The sequence below is a fragment of the Thrips palmi genome, unplaced genomic scaffold (genome assembly GCF_012932325.1).
Source record: "Thrips palmi isolate BJ-2018 unplaced genomic scaffold, TpBJ-2018v1 HiC_scaffold_17, whole genome shotgun sequence".
Classification (NCBI taxonomy): domain Eukaryota; kingdom Metazoa; phylum Arthropoda; class Insecta; order Thysanoptera; family Thripidae; genus Thrips; species Thrips palmi.
This window is the reverse complement of record NW_023144626.1, coordinates 5,906,957-5,928,969: the sequence shown is the minus strand read 5'-3', so window position 1 is coordinate 5,928,969 and position 22,013 is coordinate 5,906,957. Positions and strand designations below refer to the sequence as shown.

Below are 22,013 nucleotides of genomic sequence, written 5' to 3'. Positions count from 1 at the left end.
CAGCAGGGCCGGACCCTGGGCCGCTGCCAAGGCTGGCCGTGCTGCAGGCCAGTCTCTCTCGCTCTCATGGGGCGGGCCGCCGAGCGCGAGAGACAGCGGTGAAACAGGCTTCACTCTGCTGGCCCAGTCCGTGCCTGGTGCCTGGACGCGGCGGTCGTAACGCCCGCAGCCCGCAGATCATAAAGCAGCGCTGCATTCTGGTACCGGCGCCGGTCCCGTCGCCGCGTGTGCTCTAGGAGGGCAGGTGTGTGACGGGCTTGACGTCGGCCGCGAGTCCACGAGCAATCCCGTGTGTGCGGATTGAGCAAGACGCTGTGCAGAGAGCCAAGAGCGAGGCTGTCCCCTCCCTCCCCCCTCCCCTTCCCCCAGGAGCAGCGCGGAGCGGCGCGGAGGCTGCCAACTCCACGTGCCATCTATCCGGGCCTTGAAGCGGGCTGCCTGCCTGGCCCTGCCACCTGCTGCAGCTGCAGCTGGGCTGCCAGCTCTGCCAGCGCTGGCGTGGGAGGGGCGAGGCGGCGTTGGAGGCAAGGCGGCACGGCCCTGGCGAAGCGCGAAGCCTGCAGGCTGACTTGGAAACAGCGCTTTGTCGCGCCGTCTCTGTCGCGCCGGAGCGGGACGCCCCGCGAGCGCGAGAGAGACAAAGCTACCGGTTGGGGCACAACCGCGGCACCGCCCCGCCGGCACCGCCGGCACCGCCTCGCCGAAGGAGAAGGAGGTCGGAAAACGGTCGGGGCTGGGAGGGAGAGGGGGGAAGGGGGCTCTCGCGTAATTGGAATCGTGGAAATGGCACTCGACCACCATCGCGGCGGTGCGAAATTGGGCGAAAACGACGAGGTTTGCTGCGTCGGCGATCGGAACAATGAAAAGTTTGTACCGCGCCAGGACTCTCCAGGCAGGACCTCCGGGAAGGACTCGGCGGCCGTGGCTGCGCATGAGGAAAACTCGGGCGCGCAGCAGCGCAGTGACAGATGGGCTGCCCCGCTTCCGTGGCTCCCTTTGATACCGTGGCTTTCTCTCTGTCATGTGCGATGATAGCCGCATGGAAGTGAAGTGAGGACTCGATCCAGCCCGTTGCGTAAGCAGGGCCCGGCAGGCATAGGGCCCGGCAGGCAGGGCCGAGGGACAGTACCGCCTGCGACCTACTTGCTGCCCTCATCCTGGTGGGTCTAGTCTAGTCGGCCTGGCTGGGCCTGGCTGGGCCTGGCTGCTAGGTCTAGGGAGCGCCTTGCCTTCGAGCCGTCGGCGTCGCGGCGTCGCAGGGCAGACGCCAAACCGCGTCGGACTTTCCCTTTTCGGCGCGGCCGCGTGTCCGCGTGTCCGCGTGCCTGTCTGTCGCGTCCGCGGCGCGCCCGTGCGTCCCCGCGGGCGCTGTCATCGTCACGGACGTGCACGGCCGCCGCACAGTGGGCCGGAAGACCGGCGGAGGCGGCCAAAACTCTAGACGCGATTTGATCTCCAGAGTCGCTAAATGGGTCTTGAACCAAACGTGTGACCCCACCAATGGATTGCTCTCCGAACGAGGAATCCATTGGTGGGGTCACACGTACGGTTCGAGTCCAGTTGAGCGACTCTGGAGCTCAAAACGCGTCTGGAGTTTTGGCCGCCTCCGCCGGTCTTCTGGCCCACTGTGGGCCGCGTCGTGGAGGCGAAGCAGGCGCAGGGGCTGCTGCTCGCTGCTGCGGCGGTGACCGACTTGGCGCCGCGTGCGGCCCGCAGCCCGCCCAGCTCGTCAACGACGGACTCCTGCCGCCCGACTCCGAAGGCGTCGCTCTGTCCCGAGCGGGCCGGGCGGCGGGTGCGAGTGAGACAGAGCGACGAAACGGCCCTTCGGAGTGCGGCGGCCGTGTTGCGTTCGATGGTACTCCACGCGCGCGAGCGAATAACTCTGCCAACTTTACGGGGCGCCGCGCGCCGCGGCCAAAGGATAGTCGAATGGGCAAACCTTCGCCGTTCGGTGCTTGGCTGCTCGCTTTGCCTTCTCCGTGCTTCCTCGGCGTCTAGGCCTGCCGGGGCAGTGAAAGTAGCTTCGGACTGTGGGCAGCGCTACAGTGCTACACCGCCCCGGTCCTCGCTGCCTCGCTGCTTTGCCTCTCACCCGGTGAAAGTGGCATCTGCAGCTGCCGCACCTGCCACAGCCGTTGTTGTTGTTTTGTTGTTGTTTGTTGTTGTTGTCGCGGCTCGCCCGGCGAGGCGCTCGTTTCATAGGTTTTGGAGTGTACTTCAGTAAGCCAGAAATGAGAGCCCCGGCTTGAAGTGGAAGTGGCTCTGCTGGAGGAAACTTTACCACTTCGTCGCGGCAGAGCGGCACTAGTTACGTCAGGGACGCCACGGGCGGGTGTCCGGGAGGGGGGGGGACGTCGCGGTGGCCAACAACAACAACAACGACTGGTCGGTCGCGTCGATGCTGCAATTTGTAATTAGGTGGTGCTTTGCATACGTTTTTAATCTCGCGTGGCGTCGCGGATGCATTATACACCGAGTGGACACGCCTAAGCACAGGGGTGGCATCCAATAGTCGTGTGGTGCACTGCAAGATTAACGAGCCTCGGGGGGGGGGGGGGGGAGTCCTCCTGGTGCTGCACACGATCCTCGCCCGTTCCTTCTCGACTTGGCGATCAGAACCCGCCGCGAGCGCGAACGCGGACCCCCGACGGAGCGCCGTGCATGCTGCTGCAGCAGACTGATTCCGAGAGTCGCTTTCGTTGCTCTGTCTCTCCAGGGGCGCCCCGTGAGTGCGAGAGGGACACGACTCGCAGGTGTGAATGCAAGCACCTTGGCGAAATCGCGAGCGACATCGACATGGCGGACACCGCGGAGTCATGCTCGGCCAGACAGGCACGACAGGCCGCGGCGTTCCGAAATCGGCCTCGATCGAGACTTGCCTCGCGCCGGCCGGCCGGCGTTGTTGTGTATGGCGTATGACGTCTGGCCCGGGGAACCGACCGGGGGGGGGGGGGGTGCACTTGGCCCACATGCTTTTACGAGTATGCCTCGGTGTACGGAGAGCGCCTCGGGGTGGCTGCTGTCCCGACCGGCCACGCCCCCTCCGGACACACGCACTCACACACACACACACACGCTCTTATGTCCCGCAGCATCTGATCTGACCCAAATTCAATTTATATGCACTCATCGGCGTCCTCGTGCGGTTACTTACGGGGCTTACGGGGCCGCTCCGTGCACGCCAAGCGGGCTCCTTGCCTTGGACAAGGAGGGCCCCACCCTAATACGGTGAATGCTAATGCCCGAATCGGATCGGCCTGCCTCTTGCCTCCACGCGTCTGTCTACTGTCTATGCGCCCCGTGCCTTTGGGCCTTTGGCTCACGGTCGGACGGCGATTGAATAGCAGTGGGGTGCAAAGTGCAATCCTGAAAGATGGAAGCTCTTGGTTCCTGGGCGCACCCACACCGCCGGCCTGTGTGGCGTATTGTCTGTGGGTACGCCCCTGCCCTTCCAGGACCTTCCAGGACCTTCCAGGGAGGAGCACGACGTGCTCACAGTGTCGGCAACAAGGGCCGCCTTTGTGCCTGGAACGCCTCGGCCGCCTTGGCCCTAGTCCTGCAGCCTTGCCGGGCCTTGCCGCCACGTCCATAGCCTCGTCTAGGCCGTCTAGACCGTCTAGACTGTCTGGACCGGCTGGCTCTCGTAACAAGCCGTCGTTGCGAAACCCCGCCGCGGCCCCGCGGGCCGGCCGGCTCGGCACGGCCCGGTTCGCCATCACGGCGCGACCGCCGCTCCAGGAGCAGCTCCAGGAGCAGGCAGCAAGCAGCACGGCGCAGCGCGGCGCAGCGCAGCCAGGCCCAATATTGCGAGTAGATTATGGAGCGGTAATTGGCGTGGCCAGCCTGGCCGGCCTGGCCCGACGGGGCTGGGCTGTCCGCCGAGGGAAAGGCCACACTGTTTTCGCTAGTTTGCCTATCGCGCCGATCGCCGAGCCGATCCTCCCCCGCGGCGGTCGACGGGGACGTCAGTCGCAAAGGACACGCAGCGCCGCGCAGCGCGGCCGTGGCGGTCGAGAAGACTGTCTAGAAGCAAGTGCTGCACCACCAGCGTCGCTCTGTCTCTCTCGGGCCCCGGACGGGGATTCGGCAAGCCTGCGCCTCATTGAGTTGCATCGGGGTCGCCGGGGGGAAGGCTTCCCGACGGCCGTGCACCTCGGCGTCGACGCCGCGCCTGATTACCTAAATTGCCACCGTAAATGAGCACTTTTCCAAATGCGTGGGCGTTGCCCGGGCGTGGATGCGCTCCGCGGCGTGACCCACATCGGCGGCGACGAGGTGGACACGACGACGGCGGACATGACGGGGAGCAGGGTGGCCGAGTTACGTCCAGCGATAAGGTGATAACGACGCCGTGCTCGTGGACTACTTAGACCCGCACTTTTGCTTTCGCCAGCCCGAGCTTCCTGGTGGCCGGCGGCGAGGCCACGGCGGCGACGTGCGCGTGGTGCGCGGCCCCGGTGGCTCCTCCGCCGCTCCGCCCTGCGATGTGGCCGACGTGGGGTAAACGGCGGTGCACAAAAGGTTACCGGGGCGTTGCGTCACGACCGCGTAGACGTGGTGCAAGCAGGGCCTCTCGCTCACACACGCCTCGCGCCCAGGCGCCGCACTCTCACGCGCACACACACACTCACTCACACAAGTGAGTGAGTACGCCCACTCGAAATCGGCGGCCGTGCCCCCGCCATGGTCGCCACGGTTATCATCGATCATGCCGTGATTATCGTGGTCGTTGCAGGCGGCCCGGCCCAGCCCGGCCTTGGTCGCGGACACAGCGTGACCACGGCGACGAGGAAGCGGCGTGCGGCGCTTGCGGCAGCGCGGCAAGCGCAGCGCCAGTCGGCGGGGCAGCCTCGCCGACGTCGTGGTTGCCGCCGGTCCGGCGCTGCGGGGTAGAGCGCTGTCTGGCTGTCTGCGGGAAGGGCCTGGTCTAGTCTTCTAGTGGTGCAGTCGGCCTGGGGGACGCGTGCGGCCCTGACCTGCATCGGCACACTGGAAACGTGCCGCTGGAGGCAACCTGCCCACCGGTCGGTCGGAGGGTTGCCCGCCTGATGCACCCGGTGCACGGCGACGCCACTGTACAGCAAAAAGCGGGCCGACGACGGCTTGGCCGGCTTGGCTGGGGCTGCCGTGCCGTCGCGTCGCGTCCCCGCGGCCGGCCGATTAGTCGATTTGTCGCCGCTCGAGGCTCGAGTCGAGGCTCGAGGTGGCTGCGGTCCAAGCGCACGAGGCACGCCACGCGGGCCGGAGCGAAGCGCGAAGCGAGTGCTCCGACAAGTCACGCGACCGAAATTCCACCGCGACCGCGAGGCTAGCCGCGCCCTGTCTCTCTCGCACCCATGCAGGACTCGCCACGAGTGAGAGAGCGAGTCAGTGTGCCGTACCGCCGCACCGGTCGCTAATGGCTTAGGTGAAGGGCGCATCGTATCGAAAACGAAGGTGAAAGTGACGGCCTCGCGCTGATGATGATGCTACTGCAGCCAGTTTCTCATTTTCCAGCTGTTCGTCTGACCCCCGCCGGATTGATTGATCCCGCGCAGCGCTTTCGTCGCTCTGTCTCTCTCGCACTCGTGGGGCGCCTGGTGTAGGTGCGAGCGAGACGAGGGGACGATACGCTTTGCGGAATCAGTTCACAGCCTGCTCTTGTACGGCTGGTTTGTTTCGGTTCTTTGTGGTGTATTTCGAACAGCCCCCGCTGTCCCCGCTGTCCCTTCCAGCTGGCTGGCTCCCTGTCGGCGTGCCTGGCCGTTCCGGGTCGCAGGCGCCACGCCGCCGCCACGCCGCAGCCCCAACCCCTTCTCTTCTTCGCCTCGATCGGCCCCGTGATAAATAATAGAACGGACCGTGCCCCGCGAATCAGTTAATTGAAAACGCCTCTTCTTGGTGTCGTGAAATTGCGGCTGGGAGTGGAAAGGGGAAAGGGAGGGGGAAGGGGCCGCCGTGTGACGCCTCTGATTGCAACTTTTGTCATTGATGGACACGAGCCGTGTCGCGGCCTGACGCGAATAATTTCAAACTTTGCACTCGGCTGGGCGCCGAGAGTCGCTTTCGTCGCTCTGTCTCTCTCGCACTCACGGGGCGTCCCTTGCGGGAGCGAGAGTGACAAACTGACCCTCCGGAATCTGGCGGCGGGCGCGCGTGCACTGTTTGACGTAACCCGACGCGCGGGCCATGAGCCACGACAGTCTGTCTCTCTCGCACTCACGGGGCGTCACGAAGCGGTGCGAGAGAGACAGAGCGATGGAAGGATCCTTCGGAGGCAGGCGTTGCGTTTCGGGACGGGTAGCGCACGGAAACGCGATCCAGTTTGCTCTTCCATTTGGGCGCAGAGGTGCAGCATCGGGCCGCCTCTCTCCGTCTCTCTCGCACCCTTACGGCCCGCCCCGTGAGCGCGAGAGAGACAGCTGTTTCGGACCCACTCTGCCGCCGTTGATGGATTACGCGGCCGGAACCGTCGGGTCGGCTTTCGCGGCCAACAACGCGCTCCTCACTTGGCACCCTTGTTGTCCGCGAGCGGCGCGAGCTGGCCGAATGGATGCTGCAGCTCGGGGTATGCCGTATGCCGTCGCTCTGTCTCTCTCGCGCCCGCCGGGGGCTCCCCAAGAGTGCGAGAGAGACAGAGAGTCGGCGTGCGAGCTTGCTACGCCCAAGTGGCCGCGTTGTCGAGGGCCAAAGTTTGGCCATATCGGAAACGAAGCCCGCCGGTCGGCCGGTTGGCCATGGCGGGCGGCAGCCTCGGCGGCAGCACGAAACATTAAATAATGCGCGATGCGCGCCGCGCCACGCCTCGTCCCGCGGAACAAGAACAAACAACAACAAGAGCATGAACAAGGCGCCGGCCGGCGGCGTGCTTCGCTGTTTCGTGTTTGCTCGCGTGCTGCCGGCGATGAGGCTCCGCTCGCTCCGCGCTCCGCCGCGAGGCTCTCGGTGTGCACCACGCGGACGCCCCGGACGCCCCGGACGGCGCGCACCCTTTGTTGTTGCCGAGTTGAGTTGTTTTTGTTTCCCTCCGTCGCTGCCGCGCTGCACGGGTGCGAACGCGAGACGCGGCGCGAGCCTTGCCGCGAAACAAGGAAGCAGATGTGTGGCTAATCGATACGGGCCTGGCCGCCCCGCCGCCTTGCCGGGACTCGGGGCCGCGGCCGCGACGCAGCGATCCGTCTGAATTCTAATTTGTTCGGCCGGGCCGACCGACTCGTCCTCTTGGCTCTTCCCCTTTCGCCGCCGTAACTCATTTGGCGACCGGTCGCTGAATAATGAATTGGTTTTAGTTTCTGGCGGGGCGCTCCGCAGGGTCCGCGGCCGCCCGGCGTCGCCCGGCCTAGCGAAGCAGAGGGAAGCCTGGCGCCAGCTGCGTGCCGTGCTCGTCTTGGAAGGAAATGCGCTGCCTGGACACGGAGACACGGACACGCGGACACACTGGTGGCGGGGTTGCCGGGCGTGGCTGCTTTGCGCGACCACGCCCCGCATGGCCTGCTGCCGGGTCAGGTGCTGGCGACCTTGCGCGTGGCGTGGCGGGGCGTGGCGGGGCGGGGCGTGGCGGGCGGGGCGCTGCGACGGGGATTTGTTGCCCTTAGTGGCCCCGCCCCGCCACGGCGGCCGCACTGGCCGTGGCCGACGCGGAACAGGAGTGTGCGTTGCGCGGGCCGCGCGGGCTGCGCGGGCGGGCCGGTGCCGGGTTCTGCCCTGCTGGCGGATGGATTTTCTGCCGCCATAGCCATGATGGTTGGTTGGCGCCTCGGCGGGCGCGCGGCCGCGGTAGACCGGCCGGCCGGGCAAACTGCGCCGCGCACATGCCATGCCGGCCGGCCCCGGCCCGGCCCCGGCCCGGCCCGGCAAGCGAACTAGCAGCTCTAGCCGGGCGTCCTTCGAACCGGCGAGAGGCGCGGGGCCGCGGGGGGCGGCGGGGGCCACTCTGTGGCGTCGTGGAGGAGGGCCAAGCGCTTCGGCCGTGACGTCACCACTGCCGTGTCCGTGTTGTGTCCGCGACGTGTCACGTGCTCTGTGCGTGCTAGCTAGGCGCCAGCGCGCCAGCACCAGGATAGGGTGCGTAGCGCGTAGCGCCGTGGCGCGCAGAGTCAACAAAAATGGGCGCTCTCCGCCAGACCGCCACAGTCCGGCGGGGAGCTCTCGGTCAATTAACTCGATGCTATCGCTCACAGTGTTGTCGCTGCGGCGCTGCGGCTCGGCTTTTGCGTTGCGACTGTGATACACTGTGATAGGCCGGCCGGCCGATACGTACGTCGCGGACGTCGCGGACATGACCGGCGTGGCGACGCCCGGCTTATTCCGTCGCCCCGTCTCTCTCGCACCTCCCCGGCCCGGCCAACGAGTGCGAGAGAGAGGAGCGAGCCGGCTGCCGCTGCATTCTTAGTAGCACCGCAACGTGCTGGCAGCACACTGGCAGCGAGCTCGCAGCATCTGTCGGGTCTTATAATGCAATGCCGGTGTATATCTAGCCGGCAAGCCGCGACACCAGGTGGATTTGGCAGCGGCCGGCGCTCGTGTATTTCTATGCTCCGACCTTTGTGGGGGAGCCCTTGCTGCCCCGCTAGTGTAGGCGGGACTATTTTCAGGCTCCGTGAGCGAGAGCGGGCAGGGCGGGCAGGGGCAGGCACTCGGTGGCCGCGCGGCCGGTCGGCGCTCTGCTCGTTGTGGGGCTTAGCCAACTCCTCTCCGCGCGCCTGGTCGCTGCTCCGACCGCGATCCGTGTCATGAAGGAGGTAGCCTCAACCCCAACGACAATGACTGTGACGAGGAAGCCGGCTAGCCACGGTCCCGGCTGCGGTCTCGGCCACACCTGTTGGCCGTGAGGGTCGCCTGGACCAGGCTGGCTGTGCTGGCTGTGCTGGACCGGAGCGGGCCGTCGCTCCGACCTCCCCCGTCAACGTGTTTTAAATGGCCACACCGGTCTCGTCCTTTAAAAGACCCGCCTCGCCGTGTGTGTGTGTGTGTGTGGCGTACTGTGTGTTTTCCTCGCCACGCTGCCACGCAGGTGCGCGTCGCTGGCGTCGCTCTGTTTGTGTGCGTGGATGTCCTTCCACTCCACGTGTAGTGTAAAGTGCGCATGTCGGAGCGGCTCGCCCGGCTCGCCGCTCGGGTTGGCGCGCGCCTGCCACCGCACTGTATGCACAAACAGCAGCAAAACACGCGCCGACGTAGGCGCGGCGCAGCGCGGCGCACAAGACCGAATCGACATCAACAACAACTACTTCACCAGCATCGGCGTCAACAACAACAAGCGTGACTCACGGGGCTGGCACGACACGTGTGGCACGATGACGCAATGGATGCGGCGGAGGCAGGACGGGCCGGCCACGCTGGACGCCCTGGACGCCCTCAACAACAGCCAGCTAGCCAGCTACAGCCGGCGGTGCGGCGGTCTAGCCCGCGAGCCGCATGGCGGACGTGGAGCAATTGATGAAGAAGGGCGAGGATCCGCCATACCGCGCCATCCGCGTCCCGCCGCGTCCCGCGAGCACGGCGCGGGCGCGCGCACCAAGGCCGCGGCCCGCCAAGTGACGTCACAGGCCGGCCGGCACGGGCACAGCGCGTGGCATGGCACGCGTGGCAGGGCACGCCACGCCACGCCACGCGCCACCAGCGGCGCGGCGCGGACGGGCTGTGAATTTTGCCAGGCTGGCTGTAAAAGAATGTGTCATGTTTTGCGCCGCTTGCCGCCATGGCCCAAGTTCAGAGTACACGTGCAATGTATGCACAGCGTGCTATCAGCTGGGCTGCCCCCACCCCAGCCCGCGGCGCGCCCGGCCTCAACCAGTGTAGGCCTACCCAGTGAGTCCGCCGGCCGGCGCGGCGACGCGGTGCGGCACGCCGGCGCGGCAGGCAGCCCGGGACGACACGGCGCGGCAACGCCAGGGCAGCGCGCGGCGGGGCGCGGAGCAGCGCGGCGGCAGTTCGCGGTTCGCGTGGTGGGAGGAGCAGCGTCAGAGTGCCGCGCCGCGCTTCGCCCGCCGCGCCCTGCCTTGCCTCGGCGATTGGGTAATTGCGAAGCACGTTTATTTACATGGCGCAGGAGCGCGTCCCCTCCCCCCCCCCTTCCCCGCCGGTTCCGCGCCGCTCCACGTGCGTCCCAAGGGCTTTGCGAACGGCGAGGCGGCAACGCGGCGAGGCGAATGCGGGGCAGAGGTGCACTTTATCTGGGGACGGGAGCGACTTCCGGTGTAGCTCACACGCACACATGCGTATCGGGCTGGACTAGTTGGCGTTGTCGGTGGAGCGCTACTGCTGACACGAGCTACTGCGAAGGAAAGCTGACGCGAAGGACTCGCGGGAAAAGGGTGGGGGGCACCGTAGCGCCCTTGCTGACGCGATGCCCGCGGCGCCCCTGGTGGCCTGGTGGCCCGGCCTGGTGGGTCCAGAAGCGGTGGAACCGCGACCTCGACCGCGCCGAGCTGCCGACCTGGAAACTCCTGCTGGAGCCCCCGGCGGGGACCGGCGGGGCCGCGGACTGGTGGGGCCAGTCCCAGGTGGCGGGTGGGGGCAGGCAGACAAGCAGGCAGGCAAGCAGGGCCGCGCCGGTTGCACGTGTGACCCCGAATAACGGAAGGCCGCGAAGTACACCGTGGTCGTTGAGGCGTCGCCGTCGTGCAGGCGCATCCGCGCGCGCCCCGCCGCGCCGCGCCCCGCCCCGCCCCGCCCCGCCCCGCCCCGCCGAGTGACCCTTGTGTGCAGCCCAGGCCGAGGCCCAGGCCGGCCGATGTGGGTCAGCCTCGGCCGCGGCTATTTCTGCTGGCGGCTCCGCGGCCTGCAGCACCAGTGCCTCTGTCTCTCTCGCACCCCTGCGGAACGCCCCGCGAGTGCGAGAGAGACAGAGTGACAGGCTGGCTGCAGCTGCAGCCGCGCGGCCCACCACACCAGCGCCGCGACGCCATCCCGGCAGGCCCGGCAGGCCCGGCAGGCCCGGCAGGCACATCACGACGCGTTTGGTTTATATGAACGGCGCCCCGGCGCGGCGCGGCACGCGGTTCCCCGCCCGCTTCCCCCGCCACGCCGCCACTCCGCCGCGTCGCCATGTTTATCGTCTGTCTGGAGGGAATTTATCGGCGGAGCCTTGCCTGGCGGCTAGCCTGGGCTGCCTGGCCTGCCTGGCCTGGCCCGTACGGCTCGACGCGGCGTCATAACCCGCTAGACGTGCGCGTCGAGCGTCGTGCGTCCCGGGCCGCTGCTAATGAGTGCCGCGCGGTCCTCGCGTGCCTGGCCGCCGTGTCCTGCCGTGTCCTTCCGTGTCACTGACGGCGTTGAGGGAGCGGTAGCGACAGCCAAGGAATGCGGGGAGCAGGTCGGGCGGTCCGTCCCAGTCCGGTGGGTGCGGGCTCCAGCGGCCAGCCGCCCTGCCCCTGCCCGGCCTTGGCGCCCGGCAGGTAGGCCGCCATGGAGCAGCGACGCACGGCAGCGCAGCGCGTTGCCTACCTCGCATACCATTACCATTACGGGCTAGCCGCTGGACCAAATGCCCTTTTACCTTTCGACGGCAACGCCGCTGATACACCAGCTCGTGATGGACGACCGCTGCTCTCGCCGCTCTGTCTCTCTCGCACCCCTACGGGGTGCCCCATGTGCGAGAGAGACAGAGCAACGAGAGCCGCGCTCGGGAATCAGCCTTCTGGAAATCCACGTGAATCAGCGGGAAATAGTCCGGCCCGATTGCAACCAGGGCTTTCGTCGCTCTCCCGTCTCTCTCGCTCTCGCGGCCCGCTCCGTAGGGGTGCGAGAGAGACAGAGCGGCGAAGCGCTGCAGGGCCGTTTCTCCCAGCACGGCGGGGGGTTATGTGCAGTCTGCAGCGTCTGCAGGACGCGAAGCTCCCCGTCGTAATGCTGGTGTCTTCGTCTTGGCGCGGAGAGAAAGCGCTGGATCCGGTGCGTGGAAAAACATACCAGCGAGGGGCGTGGCGTGGCGCGGCGCGCCTGGCCGGCCCGGTGCATGCCATGTGCCTTTACATCACACCCCGGAGCGCAGCGCGCAGCGCAGACTAACAGACTCGCAGTGCACACCACTCGGCGGCGCATCGCGCATCGCGGCACCTCGCTTTCCAGATACGCGGCGCGCTTTCGCTAGCCTAGCCCGGGCTGCAGGCAGCATGCCGACAGCATGCACATGCAGCCCCGCGAGTCCATTTTCACCTTGTTTCGGCGGCTCGGCCGGCAGGTTGGCGGGCACGCCGAGGACTGGCCGGCCGGCCGTCTGCCGGGCTGCGGCCGGCACATGCTGAATAGACGCCACTGCATTGTGACATCCTGCTTGTGCTGCCTGCCGTGCCTGCCGTGCCGGGGGTGGGAAGTGGCCCGCAATCAGCGTTTGTCACTGCCACCGGCTGGTCGGTCTGTCTGTCCGTCCGCCTGTCCGCCCGTCCGCCGGGTCCTCTCCCCGGTCTCACTTTCGCCTGGATCTAGGCCCCCGTCTAGCCGCGGCGAGGCAAGGCCCGGCGCGACACGGCCACGCCGATTTTGCGCTTGATGTCCGTTGCGAAACGCAACGGCGCCCGCCTGCGGGTGCTGTAACGCTCAGCGCGTAGCGCTCGCCACTGCAGACTGTCTCCCTCCCTCTGTCTCTCTCTAACCGACGCGTGTGCGCTTGTTGCAGGGCTCCATCGACCTCAAGAAGCGCCTGGACGAGGTGCGCCTGCTCGAGTCCAGGAAGTCGGCCCGCCTCGCCGACTCGGACACAGACTTCGCCCGGCTGGCCGACATGGGCACCGGGTCGGAGCGCAAGCGGGCCTCCTCGCACAGCATTGACGTGCCCTCCGTGCATGGGTGAGTGTGTGTGTGTTTCACTTGTAAATGCACAGGGCCCTCGACGCGGCCGGCCCTCGGTGTGTGCCTAGCAGTAAATCGCCCTTCATGACGCTGCTTCCTGGTAAGGTGCCCCGGCCGCAGCGACAGCAGCGACGCAGCAGGCTGTCGTCGCTCTGTCTCTCTCGCTCTCGAAGGGCGCGCCGCAGGGCCGCGGGAGTGCGAGAGAGACAGACAGACGCCTTGCACCATTTGCGCCGGCATTAGTCAGGCAGCCGCTATCGCCGGCCCGCCGCCGCGGCCCCGCCGACGCCGGGGAACGCCGGGATGGCTGGAATGAGTCAGACGCATTCCGCGTACGCTCCGCGGCGAGGAGCCGAGCCGGGGCCGCCGGTGTGGCGTGCGACCTGACACGGCACGACACGACACGGCCGGCAGCGCTCCCTCAGAGGCACAACTCCCTCTTCATTTCGCCGTCGGCCGTCCCGTCGCACATTGGGCCAGAAGACCGGTGGAGGCGGCCAAAACTCTAGACGCGTTTTGAGCTCCAGAGTCGCTGAATGGGACTCGAACCGAACGTGCGACCCCACCAATGGATTGCTCTCCGAACGAGGAATCCATTGGTGGGGTCACCCGTTCGGTTCGAGTCCCATTTAGCGACGCTGGAGCTCAAAACGCATCTAGAGTTTTGGCCGCCTCCACGGTCTTCTGGCCCACTGTGCGTCGGTGCGGTGGGTTGCGTCAACTTGCCTGCATCACGCCACCGCCTTCCCGCAGTGTGAATTGCATTACATCGATCCGAGCACCCTGTCGATAAGGCGCCTCGTCCTCGACGACGACACGGCCGGCCGGTCCTTCATTTCCCGGCCGATTAAAAATGCGCGCGTCACCGCGGCGAGTGCACCTGCTCGTGTGGGGTCGGGTCGCCGTGTTGCTTTGTCGCTTTCCTGGCGGCGTTTGGCGTTCGCCAGAGTTGGCAGTGCGGACCGGAAGTCAGCGCCGCCGCAGTCCGCGCGTCTCGCCGCGTCTCGCCGCGTCTCGCCGCGTCTCGGAGATAGTAGTGAAACGGGAGCGCGATGCGACGCTTCCCCTCCCAGGATTCTCTGTCTCTCTCGCTCCGCCACGGGGCTCCCCGTGAGTGCGACGGAGACAGAGGCTTCGGAATGGCGCTGTCCCATCGCGTGTACCGCGCGGATCGGCTCGGCCGTCGGGGACGTAACGCCACGCCGGGGACGCCGGGGACGTCGGGGAGGGATTGGCGGAACAGGCTGGCTGATAAGACCGCGCCCATTGCCCGTTATCGCTCTTGAACTCCAGCCAAAAGAGGCTGGCGTGGCGCGGGCCTCCGCCTAGAGTGGCTGCTGCGTGCTGCGAAGCCAGCCCAGCCAGCGACGCAGTACCGCCGCCGATAACCGCGACCTGTTGCCGCTCGTCGGGTACCTCCTCGGGTCGGGAGTGCCCTCGATAGGCCACCGCGCTGCGCAACAAGGTTGTTGTCTCTCTCGCGCCCTGCGGGAGGACCCGTGAGTGCGAGAGAGACAGGCCGACGAAAGCGCTGCGCCGTCTGGCGGTCTGGCCACCGCGCTAATGGGATGCATGTTGACGCAGCGCGCGGCCTGGCGGCCCGGCGGCCACCACACTGGTGCTGCGCGCTGCGCGCGACCTTTTCCCCGTGCTAAAGGTTGCCGCGGTGCATCGATAGGCGAGGCGCGTTGCGCGCGGTGCGTTTCCTGTTTGGCCCGGCCGGCCGGCCACGGCGGCCACGCGGCCCGTTCCTAGCGACTGTCTCTCTCGCACCCACGCGAGAGGCATACTCCAGTGCGAGAGAGACTGGGCGAGGCGGGCGCCTGGCGCGTGGGCCAGCCCGCCGAGCTTGCGTGTCTGGCGGGGCGGCCCGCTGGAAGGCGCGCCGGCCCCCCGGCCGCCGCCTGCCGTGGCCTGCCTGCCGCCTCTTGAACTGGCGGGCCGGCGGCAGGGCCGGGTCTAGTGCCCGGTACCGCTGCACCGCCTGCATCCCCCCCCCTTTTCCCCTTCCCCCTTTCTTCTCCCCCTCCCGCCCCTAGGTCATTGCTCTGCACCGCTGCATGGCTGCATGGCGAGGACGGAGAGCAGCTCGTCGCTATCGTGGTGCCGGCCGTGCCCTGCCGTGGCCGTGCTGGGGGGAGTGGCGGTCGCGGTGGCGGGGTGGGCCGGGGCACGTAAACAAAAGCTTGCGTGCTTCTGCAGGCTGCAGGCCGCGCTGCAGGCCGCTCCGAACCGCGCCCCTGCAACGGCGCTGCCTACCGCCCTGCAACACTGCAAAGCTCTTGGAGGCTCTCTGAAAAGAAATGGTGAGGCACTGTGAAGACAGAGCAACGCACCGCAACAACACACCCCCGCGGGCGAGTAGCCGAGCCGCGCCCCTCGCTGAAGGGGTGTGCGAGTAGCGCTACTTGGAGTGCTCCAGGACGCGGCGTCCCGGACACGGCGTCCCGGACACGGCGTCCGGAACACAGCGTCCGGGACGGGCCGTCCGGGTGGCAGTCTAATTGACCATGGCTCGCGGAGGAGAGTCTTGCAGTCCTCCAGGCTGGCAGCGCTGGCAGCATGATGCTAGATGCATCCCGGCACGCCAGCGGGCCGCTAGTACACCGCTACACGGCTACACGCTCGTGGCCCGAGGGTCTCTGTACTGTCACTACTTGGACACGACACGGGAACACGACTTGGAGGCATCGCCCTCCTCAAGATGCCGTGTAGCACATGTCACACACTCTCGGAGCCACACACACACACACATGACCGCAGCCACACAGTATCACACACACTGACAGAGGCGGTGCGCGTGGTTCCGGGTCGGTCATAACCGCGACGACCACGACGGCCTGCTGCGCAGTGCTGGCTCGCTCCGCAGTGCTCCGCAGTGCGCCGCAGAGGGCCCCATCGAGGCCCCGTCCCCGGGCATTTGCTATCGCCGTGCCCTATCACGGTTCTATCGCCTTCGCCGCCTCCGGCAGCCGGCCAGCCGGCCCGGCTCGCCGGGAAAACAATCGCCAGCCCGGAGGAGAGAGAGAAGGGTGACTCGACGCTGGAGCACTCCATGGAGAGGAGGAAGACGGCCGGACCGCGGCCATGGCGGCGCGCGCTGGCTCGCTGGCGCCACCTTGCGGCGGGGCTCTGAGGCGCGGCGGCGGTTCGGTTCGGCGGCCGGCGAGGCGAGCTTTGACGTTTTGGAATGGCACATTGCGTTGCAGGGCGTTGCGCCTTGCGCGCCTTGCGCCGAGGCGAGATAGCGACGCTTGTCCGTGTCATTGCCTCCTACCTGTTGATACTGGACTGGCCAAACACGGCGTGTTTGTAACCCTTGTTGTTGGCGGCCCGGGCTGTGCTCGGCTCGGCTGCAGGCGGCCTGGCCTGGTGTCCGTGGCCGCGTGGCCGCGTGGCCGCGCCGATGCCGATACAGTGGCGTGCCCTGCTAGTGATTAGGGCCTAACTGTACTGGGCGGCCCCGGCCCGGCCCCGGCCATGGCGGCCCAGTGGAAGATCCCCTGGCCGCGTTATCAGGGCCGAGCCCCGCCAATCCTGAAGCAGGCGATACTCGTCGTGAACGTGAAAGCGGTCCCCGGAGCCGCGCCACGCCACGCAGGGCCCTGAAGGCCCTCAAGGCCCTCGTCGCGGCGATACGGCGTTACAGTGTAACGGTCCCCGCGTCGTGGCACCGCGTCGTGGCCTCGGGGGTTCTCGCCCTCGCCGCGTCCATTCCGCGTCGCGTCGCGTCGCCTTGGGCCGGTGGGCCGCCGGTGCCGTGCTGCAGGCCCAGGTCGCCGGCCCCGCGCTCGGGCGACGCGACGCGTCGCGCTGTCGCGCTCGACCCCGAACAATAACACCCGGCTCGCTGTTCACTGTTCGTTGGCTGCTCGCTGCGCCGGACAGGCCGGCCGCCGGCCGGGCCCTCGCCGGTACGGGATGTGCTCGGTGGACTCGATACGACGGCATCGCCCTGCCGGCCTGCCGCCCTGCCGGCCTGCCGCCCTGCCGGCCCCCCGCCGCGTCCGTGCCGCGCCGCCAAGGTTTGTTTCCACGTCCGCATCGCGGGGACGTCGCGCGCCTCGCCTCGCAGTTTGATTTGCTAAGTCGTTCGTTGCCCCGGCGGTGCGCGGTGCGGTGGCCGCGGCCGCGCTGCGTGCAGCAACCCTTTCGCGCCGCGCGTTAGAGTCGGGACACCTGGTGGGGGCTCCCACCGCCCCGGCTGCGCTTACGCCCGAGGAAACACATGAAACGTGCAGCAGGGGGCGGGGCGGGGAGTGAAGCCCCCGCTCTGACCACCGAGGCCCCGCGCCACGCCGGCCACGCCACAGGTAGCGATGAAGCGAACAGCGAGGTACTCGCTAAGGAGCGGTGGCGGTTCCCAACAGGACGCCGTGCCCGGCCGTGCCGCGGACCGATTTGCGCGCAATTAACAGTGCAGGCGCAGCCTTGAGTGCCGCTAGAGCGTAGCTAGAGCGTGGCTTGAGCCCCTCGCGCCGCGCTTTGTCTAGCGCGGCCGGAACGGGGGGCGGGGGGCGTCACCTGGAGCGCTGGCATCGCTTCGCTCGCGCGCTGGGCAGGGCAGGGCAGGGCAGGGCAGCGCAGGGCAGGGCAGGGCAGCGCAGGGCTCGGCGCGCGGCGCTCTCTCTGCGGGGAATCCTTTCCGAGAAGCAGAAGCAGTGCTGCAACCCATCTGCGAGGCTCGGCAAGGCACTGCCATGGCACTGCCACGCTCGCGGGCCGAGGGGCATTCCGCGAGAAAACGGCCAACGCCGCCAAACAGAAGGGCTAGTGTCCGCGTCCGCCGGCCAGCCAGCCAGGCAGGCAGGCAGCCGCAGGACGACGTGGCAGTGGCAGGGCGTTTGGGGGAAAGTAGACGACTGTTTCGCGGTGGCCACGCTCGGCTTGGCGGGGCGAAGCGGGGCGCGGCGCTCTGGGCGTGGCAGAGCGTCAAGGCGGCAAGGCTGCGGCCGGCCGCCTGGCAACTCAACCCAACCCGCGGCGAGGCGAAGCGGGGCGAGGGCCTGAAGGGCGACAGTCGTTGACGTTTGCATGCCGGCCAGTGGTTGTGCTGACGTCGCAACCCCCTTCCCCCACCCCCTGGGCTGGGCCGCTGGGCCTCGGCGGCCGGGCCGGCGGCGCCTCACTTGGACAGGCCTACGCCGGCACCCCCACCCTCCCAGGGCCGTAGCCGCCTCCTCGCGCCAGGGGGGGGCAAATTTTTGTCTGCATTGAAGGTTGCCTACCTATCAGGGGGTCCCGCAGGTGCTTTTTCAATTTTTAACACTCGATTGAATGTATTAAAAGGGTGGTAAATGTAAATTGTTAGCGAGCGAAGCGAGCTGAGAAAATTTGCGGTTCTTAGGACTTTTTAGAGTGGTAAACGGCGTAATTTGTTTGCGAGCAAACAGAGCTCGCGCGGGAAGAGAGAAAATCTGCGGTTCTTACGACTTACTAGGGTGGTCAGTGTTTGTCCGAGAGCTGAGAAAATTTGCGGTTCTTAGGGATATATAGGCTGGTAAATGTAAATTATTTGCGAGCGAAGCGAGCTGAGAAAATTTGCAGTTCTTTGGGTTATTTACACTTTTTTAAAAGGTATTCTCGTACATTTCTGTGTCTACATTGCTTGCACCTGGCCAGATTCCTTGCCCCCCCTGCCCCCCCCTGGCCAAAAGTTGGGGGGGGCATTGCCCCCCCTGCCCCCCCCCGGCAGCTACGGCCCTGCACCCTCCCCCACCCCAACCGCGGGCCGTGGGCCCCGCCAAGCGCGCCGCGGACCGGGCCGGGGACGGGGGCGAATAGCTGGCATGGCATACGGTGTACCGGCCGGCGAACGGAGCGCGCAGCGAAGCGAGCGAAGCGCAGAGCGTCGAGACGAGTCGAGCTGAAGCAAGGCCGAGCCACGCCGAGCCACGCCGAGCCGAGCCGAGTCGTGGTGAGCGGACCGAAGCGGGCCCCGTCGCGGCACCGCGGCAGCGTGGCCCCCGTCGTGGCCCCGGCCCCTCCGCGCTGCGCTCCACGCCGCGAGTTAGGCTTGCCTCGCAGCACCGCCTGCCGTGCCGCGGGTTTGTGCCGCGCTCCGCGCTCGAGCTTGTCAGAGACGTGCTGCCAGCGCAACGAAACGAGCGTGCCCCAGCCGGAGTACCGCGCCGCAACGCGCCGCACCGCGCCGCACCGCGCCGCAACGCGCAACGAGTGTACCGCGAGTGTGAGTGAGTGCGCGCCTTCACTTCGACGCCAGTGCAGTGAATCTTGTGATGTGAGGGTGCCATGGCAGTGACGCAAGTGACTCAAGTGATGGTGGTCGGTGACGATGGTGACGGCGGCGTCGTCGGCGTGGCCAGGCCTGCTGCCGGCGCCGGCAAGGCGCTGGTGCACCGCCGCGCCACGTCCCGCCTGCTGCCAGAGCGCCGCCTCCGCGGCTCCAGGATGCCCGTACTCATGGCCAAGATCCTGTCCAGACGGTAAGGGACTTAGGGCGGCGACGTGCCGGTGCCGGAGTGCCGGCGTTCGTACGAGATCCGGCTTTGGGCCCGGCTTGGCTGGGGCCCGGCTTGGCTGCCTACGCCGCACGCCGCGCCGGCCGGCACCCGGTGACGTCAAACTGTACTTCACTCAGCCCGGCGGGCTGGCGGGCCTAGAGGAGGGGGGAGGGGGAGAGGAGGAGGAGGCAGCGCCGCTACTGTACAGCCGAACTATTCCAACTAGGCCGGGTAGGCCGGGTGACTGGGGCTACGGCCCCACCGACGGAGCCCCCCTTCCCTCTCCCCGACCCCCCCCCCCCCCCCCCCGCCCCCTCCATGCAGCCGGTCCCTCTTTTGGGCCCGCGCTCTGGGGTCCCGTCGATCCAGTGCCTCTCGGGTACCGTATCTCCGTATCCGGTCTCGCTTGGGGGACTTTGCCGACTTTGTCTCTACTTCGCCCCCTTTGTGACGATGGGTGGATGGAGGGGCGGGCCTCGAAGGGGTAAGTCACCTTGAAGGGAAGTCCCTGCACGGATGACTGACAGCCGTCGATTGATATCTCGGACGAGCCGCGTGCGCCGCGTGTGCGGTGGAGGGGGCGGGGCGCTCGGCCGCGCTCGGCGCAGGCGGGGCCAGGCGGGGCCCGCTGCATGTGACTCACTGCACATGAAAGGCATGTCCCTCGCGTGACCCGCCCCGCGTCGCATTGCGTGCGTTCCGAATCATCAAAGAGACAATGTAAGGAAAACAAAACGAAAACCGCGTCGCCGGTCGCGACCCACCCGACGTTTTCGGGTGTTACGCATCCGTGCGTGTGTGTGCGTGCGCGCGGCCGGCGTGCCCTCGCCCGGGCCTGCCGGACTTAAGCCCGAAAACAGTGGCGAAAACAGCAGGGCTTATCTGGGTCGATTTCTTCGGGCGAGCTTGTCTTACGGGTGATCTCTGTCTCTCTCACTCAGTCTGTCTGTCTGTCTGTCTGTCTGTCGGTCGGTTTGTCTGTAAATCTGCTGCTGGGCGTGCGGGGCGCTCCACATTGTCCTCATGGCCGTCTCCGTCGTCTCGCTGCTGCTGGCTCTGCTGGCTTTGAGACCGACCCGACCGTCATAGTTTCGGTTGGCAGCAGTGCGGCAAGCCGGGCAAGCCACTTCGCTGATGAAGCCGGTACTACTCCACTTCTCTGTTTCTCTCTCTGTCTCGCTCTCTGCTCCGTGGGTCTCTCGCTCGGCCCTAGCCGCGCACCGCGACACCACGACTTCCTGGGTTGCCGGCGCGGCGGCGGCGCGGCCTTCGGCCTTCAACCTGCGGTCGTGTCTCCCGGCCAGCAGCCCGGCGGGGCGACGGGGCGGGCAGGGCGTTGAGGCAACCGCGGCTGCATCCTGATAAGACGACAGCTGTCCGCCGCGAGACGGGCAGGGCCGGCAAGGCCGCGAGGATGTATTTCGGGCGGCTAGGTCCTGGTGGTGCTCGCGGTGCCAACGAGAGCCCCTCCGATGTGGCGGACACCTCCCGCGGCCGGCGCGAGCCGACGCGAGGCGCGAGGCCGTGTCGACGGCACCTCGCCGACGGCATCATCGCCCCGGTGGGGGGAGGGGAAGGGGTATCACCGGTGGCCTTATCACGCGGTTTGGAGGTGTCACGAAGTGCCAGCCGGCTGGCCCCCGTGACCTCGCAATCTATCTAGGCCGCGCCGCGCGCCGCGGTCGGAGCGTTGGAACCCTACGCACCCTACGCCCCGAGTGTATTTGTTGTTTTATTCTTTATCTTTTTTTCACGCTCCGCGGCCCTGCGGAGAAAGTTCGCGGCGCGGCGGCGCGGCGTGCCTTTGCTGCTCGCGGCCTCGCGGCCGGCACCGCGAGCGCCGCCCGCCGCGCGCCGCGCCTTGCGTCACTTTGTTTTGCACCTGGCCGACGACGCCGGATGCCGCTCCGGCGGCCTCAGGGCCTTTGGCGCCTTGGGGCTGCAGCCCACGTGACGCCGGCCCAGCCCGCCGCCGTCGGCCCGCCGGCCCCGAATGCCATGGCCCCGTTGACGGCCGCGTCAAGCCGGTCGCGCCGGCTTCGCTATCGGTGCTTCGACATTAGCACCTCCCCCCGAGTCCTGCTCAAGGTCCTCTGCGGTGAAACGGCCCGCCGATACCGCCGATCCTTCGGCGTCCTGATTCTTTTTGTCTTTTCGAGTCGCGAGTGTGGCATGGTGCCGGTTCGAATCCTTTATTTCGCTTTTTTGGGGGACGACAAGTCAAAAGTGCGCTGAGGCCTTTCGGGCTCATCGTCGGGACGGGTCGCCGGCGCGCTGTCTTGTCCTGTCCCCTTCCTCGACGTCGCGTCGTGTACTTTTGTGTCGCCCTGCGACTCCCACGGTGGCGCTATGATTTAATAATGGGCCTGCCAGGGCCGCCCCCCGACGACTTGACATCACATGCACGCCCCGCCCCGCTCCGCCACGCCCTGATTGGGGGTGATAGTGGCGACCAGGGCGTTGCCGGGCACGCTCGCCGCGCGCTCGCTCGCTCGCCGGGTCGCTGCTTGCAGTTTTCCTTTTTTTTCGCGGCGAGAAAAAGAAAGTGTTTGCGTGTGCGTGCGCTGCAGGGGCGGCCCCCCGACCCCGACGGCATCATGGCGTCGGGGGAAAATCTGCCACCGCAAGTCAGGCGTCAAGCCGCGGCCGAGTACCTGGTCTCTTTGAAGGACCTGGAGGCCGGGGGGCCGGGGCCGGCCGGGCAGAGACACACTCGGTTCGCTCGGTGGCACCTCCGCACAGTGGGCCAGAAGACCGGTGGAGGCGGCCAAAACT

The 22,013-nt window shown here is 67.4% G+C and overlaps 1 protein-coding gene across 1 annotated transcript in view; it reads left to right on the top strand.

The window, feature by feature from the left end:
- LOC117643527 (zinc finger protein 395) overlaps nt 1–22,013 on the top strand; it is a 91,563-nt gene that overhangs the window by 6,923 nt on the left and 62,627 nt on the right. The window contains exon 2 of the mRNA XM_034382455.1: nt 12,602–12,771. Coding sequence (XP_034238346.1) covers nt 12,602–12,771 — 170 coding nt within the window. The remainder of the gene's footprint in view (nt 1–12,601; nt 12,772–22,013) is intronic.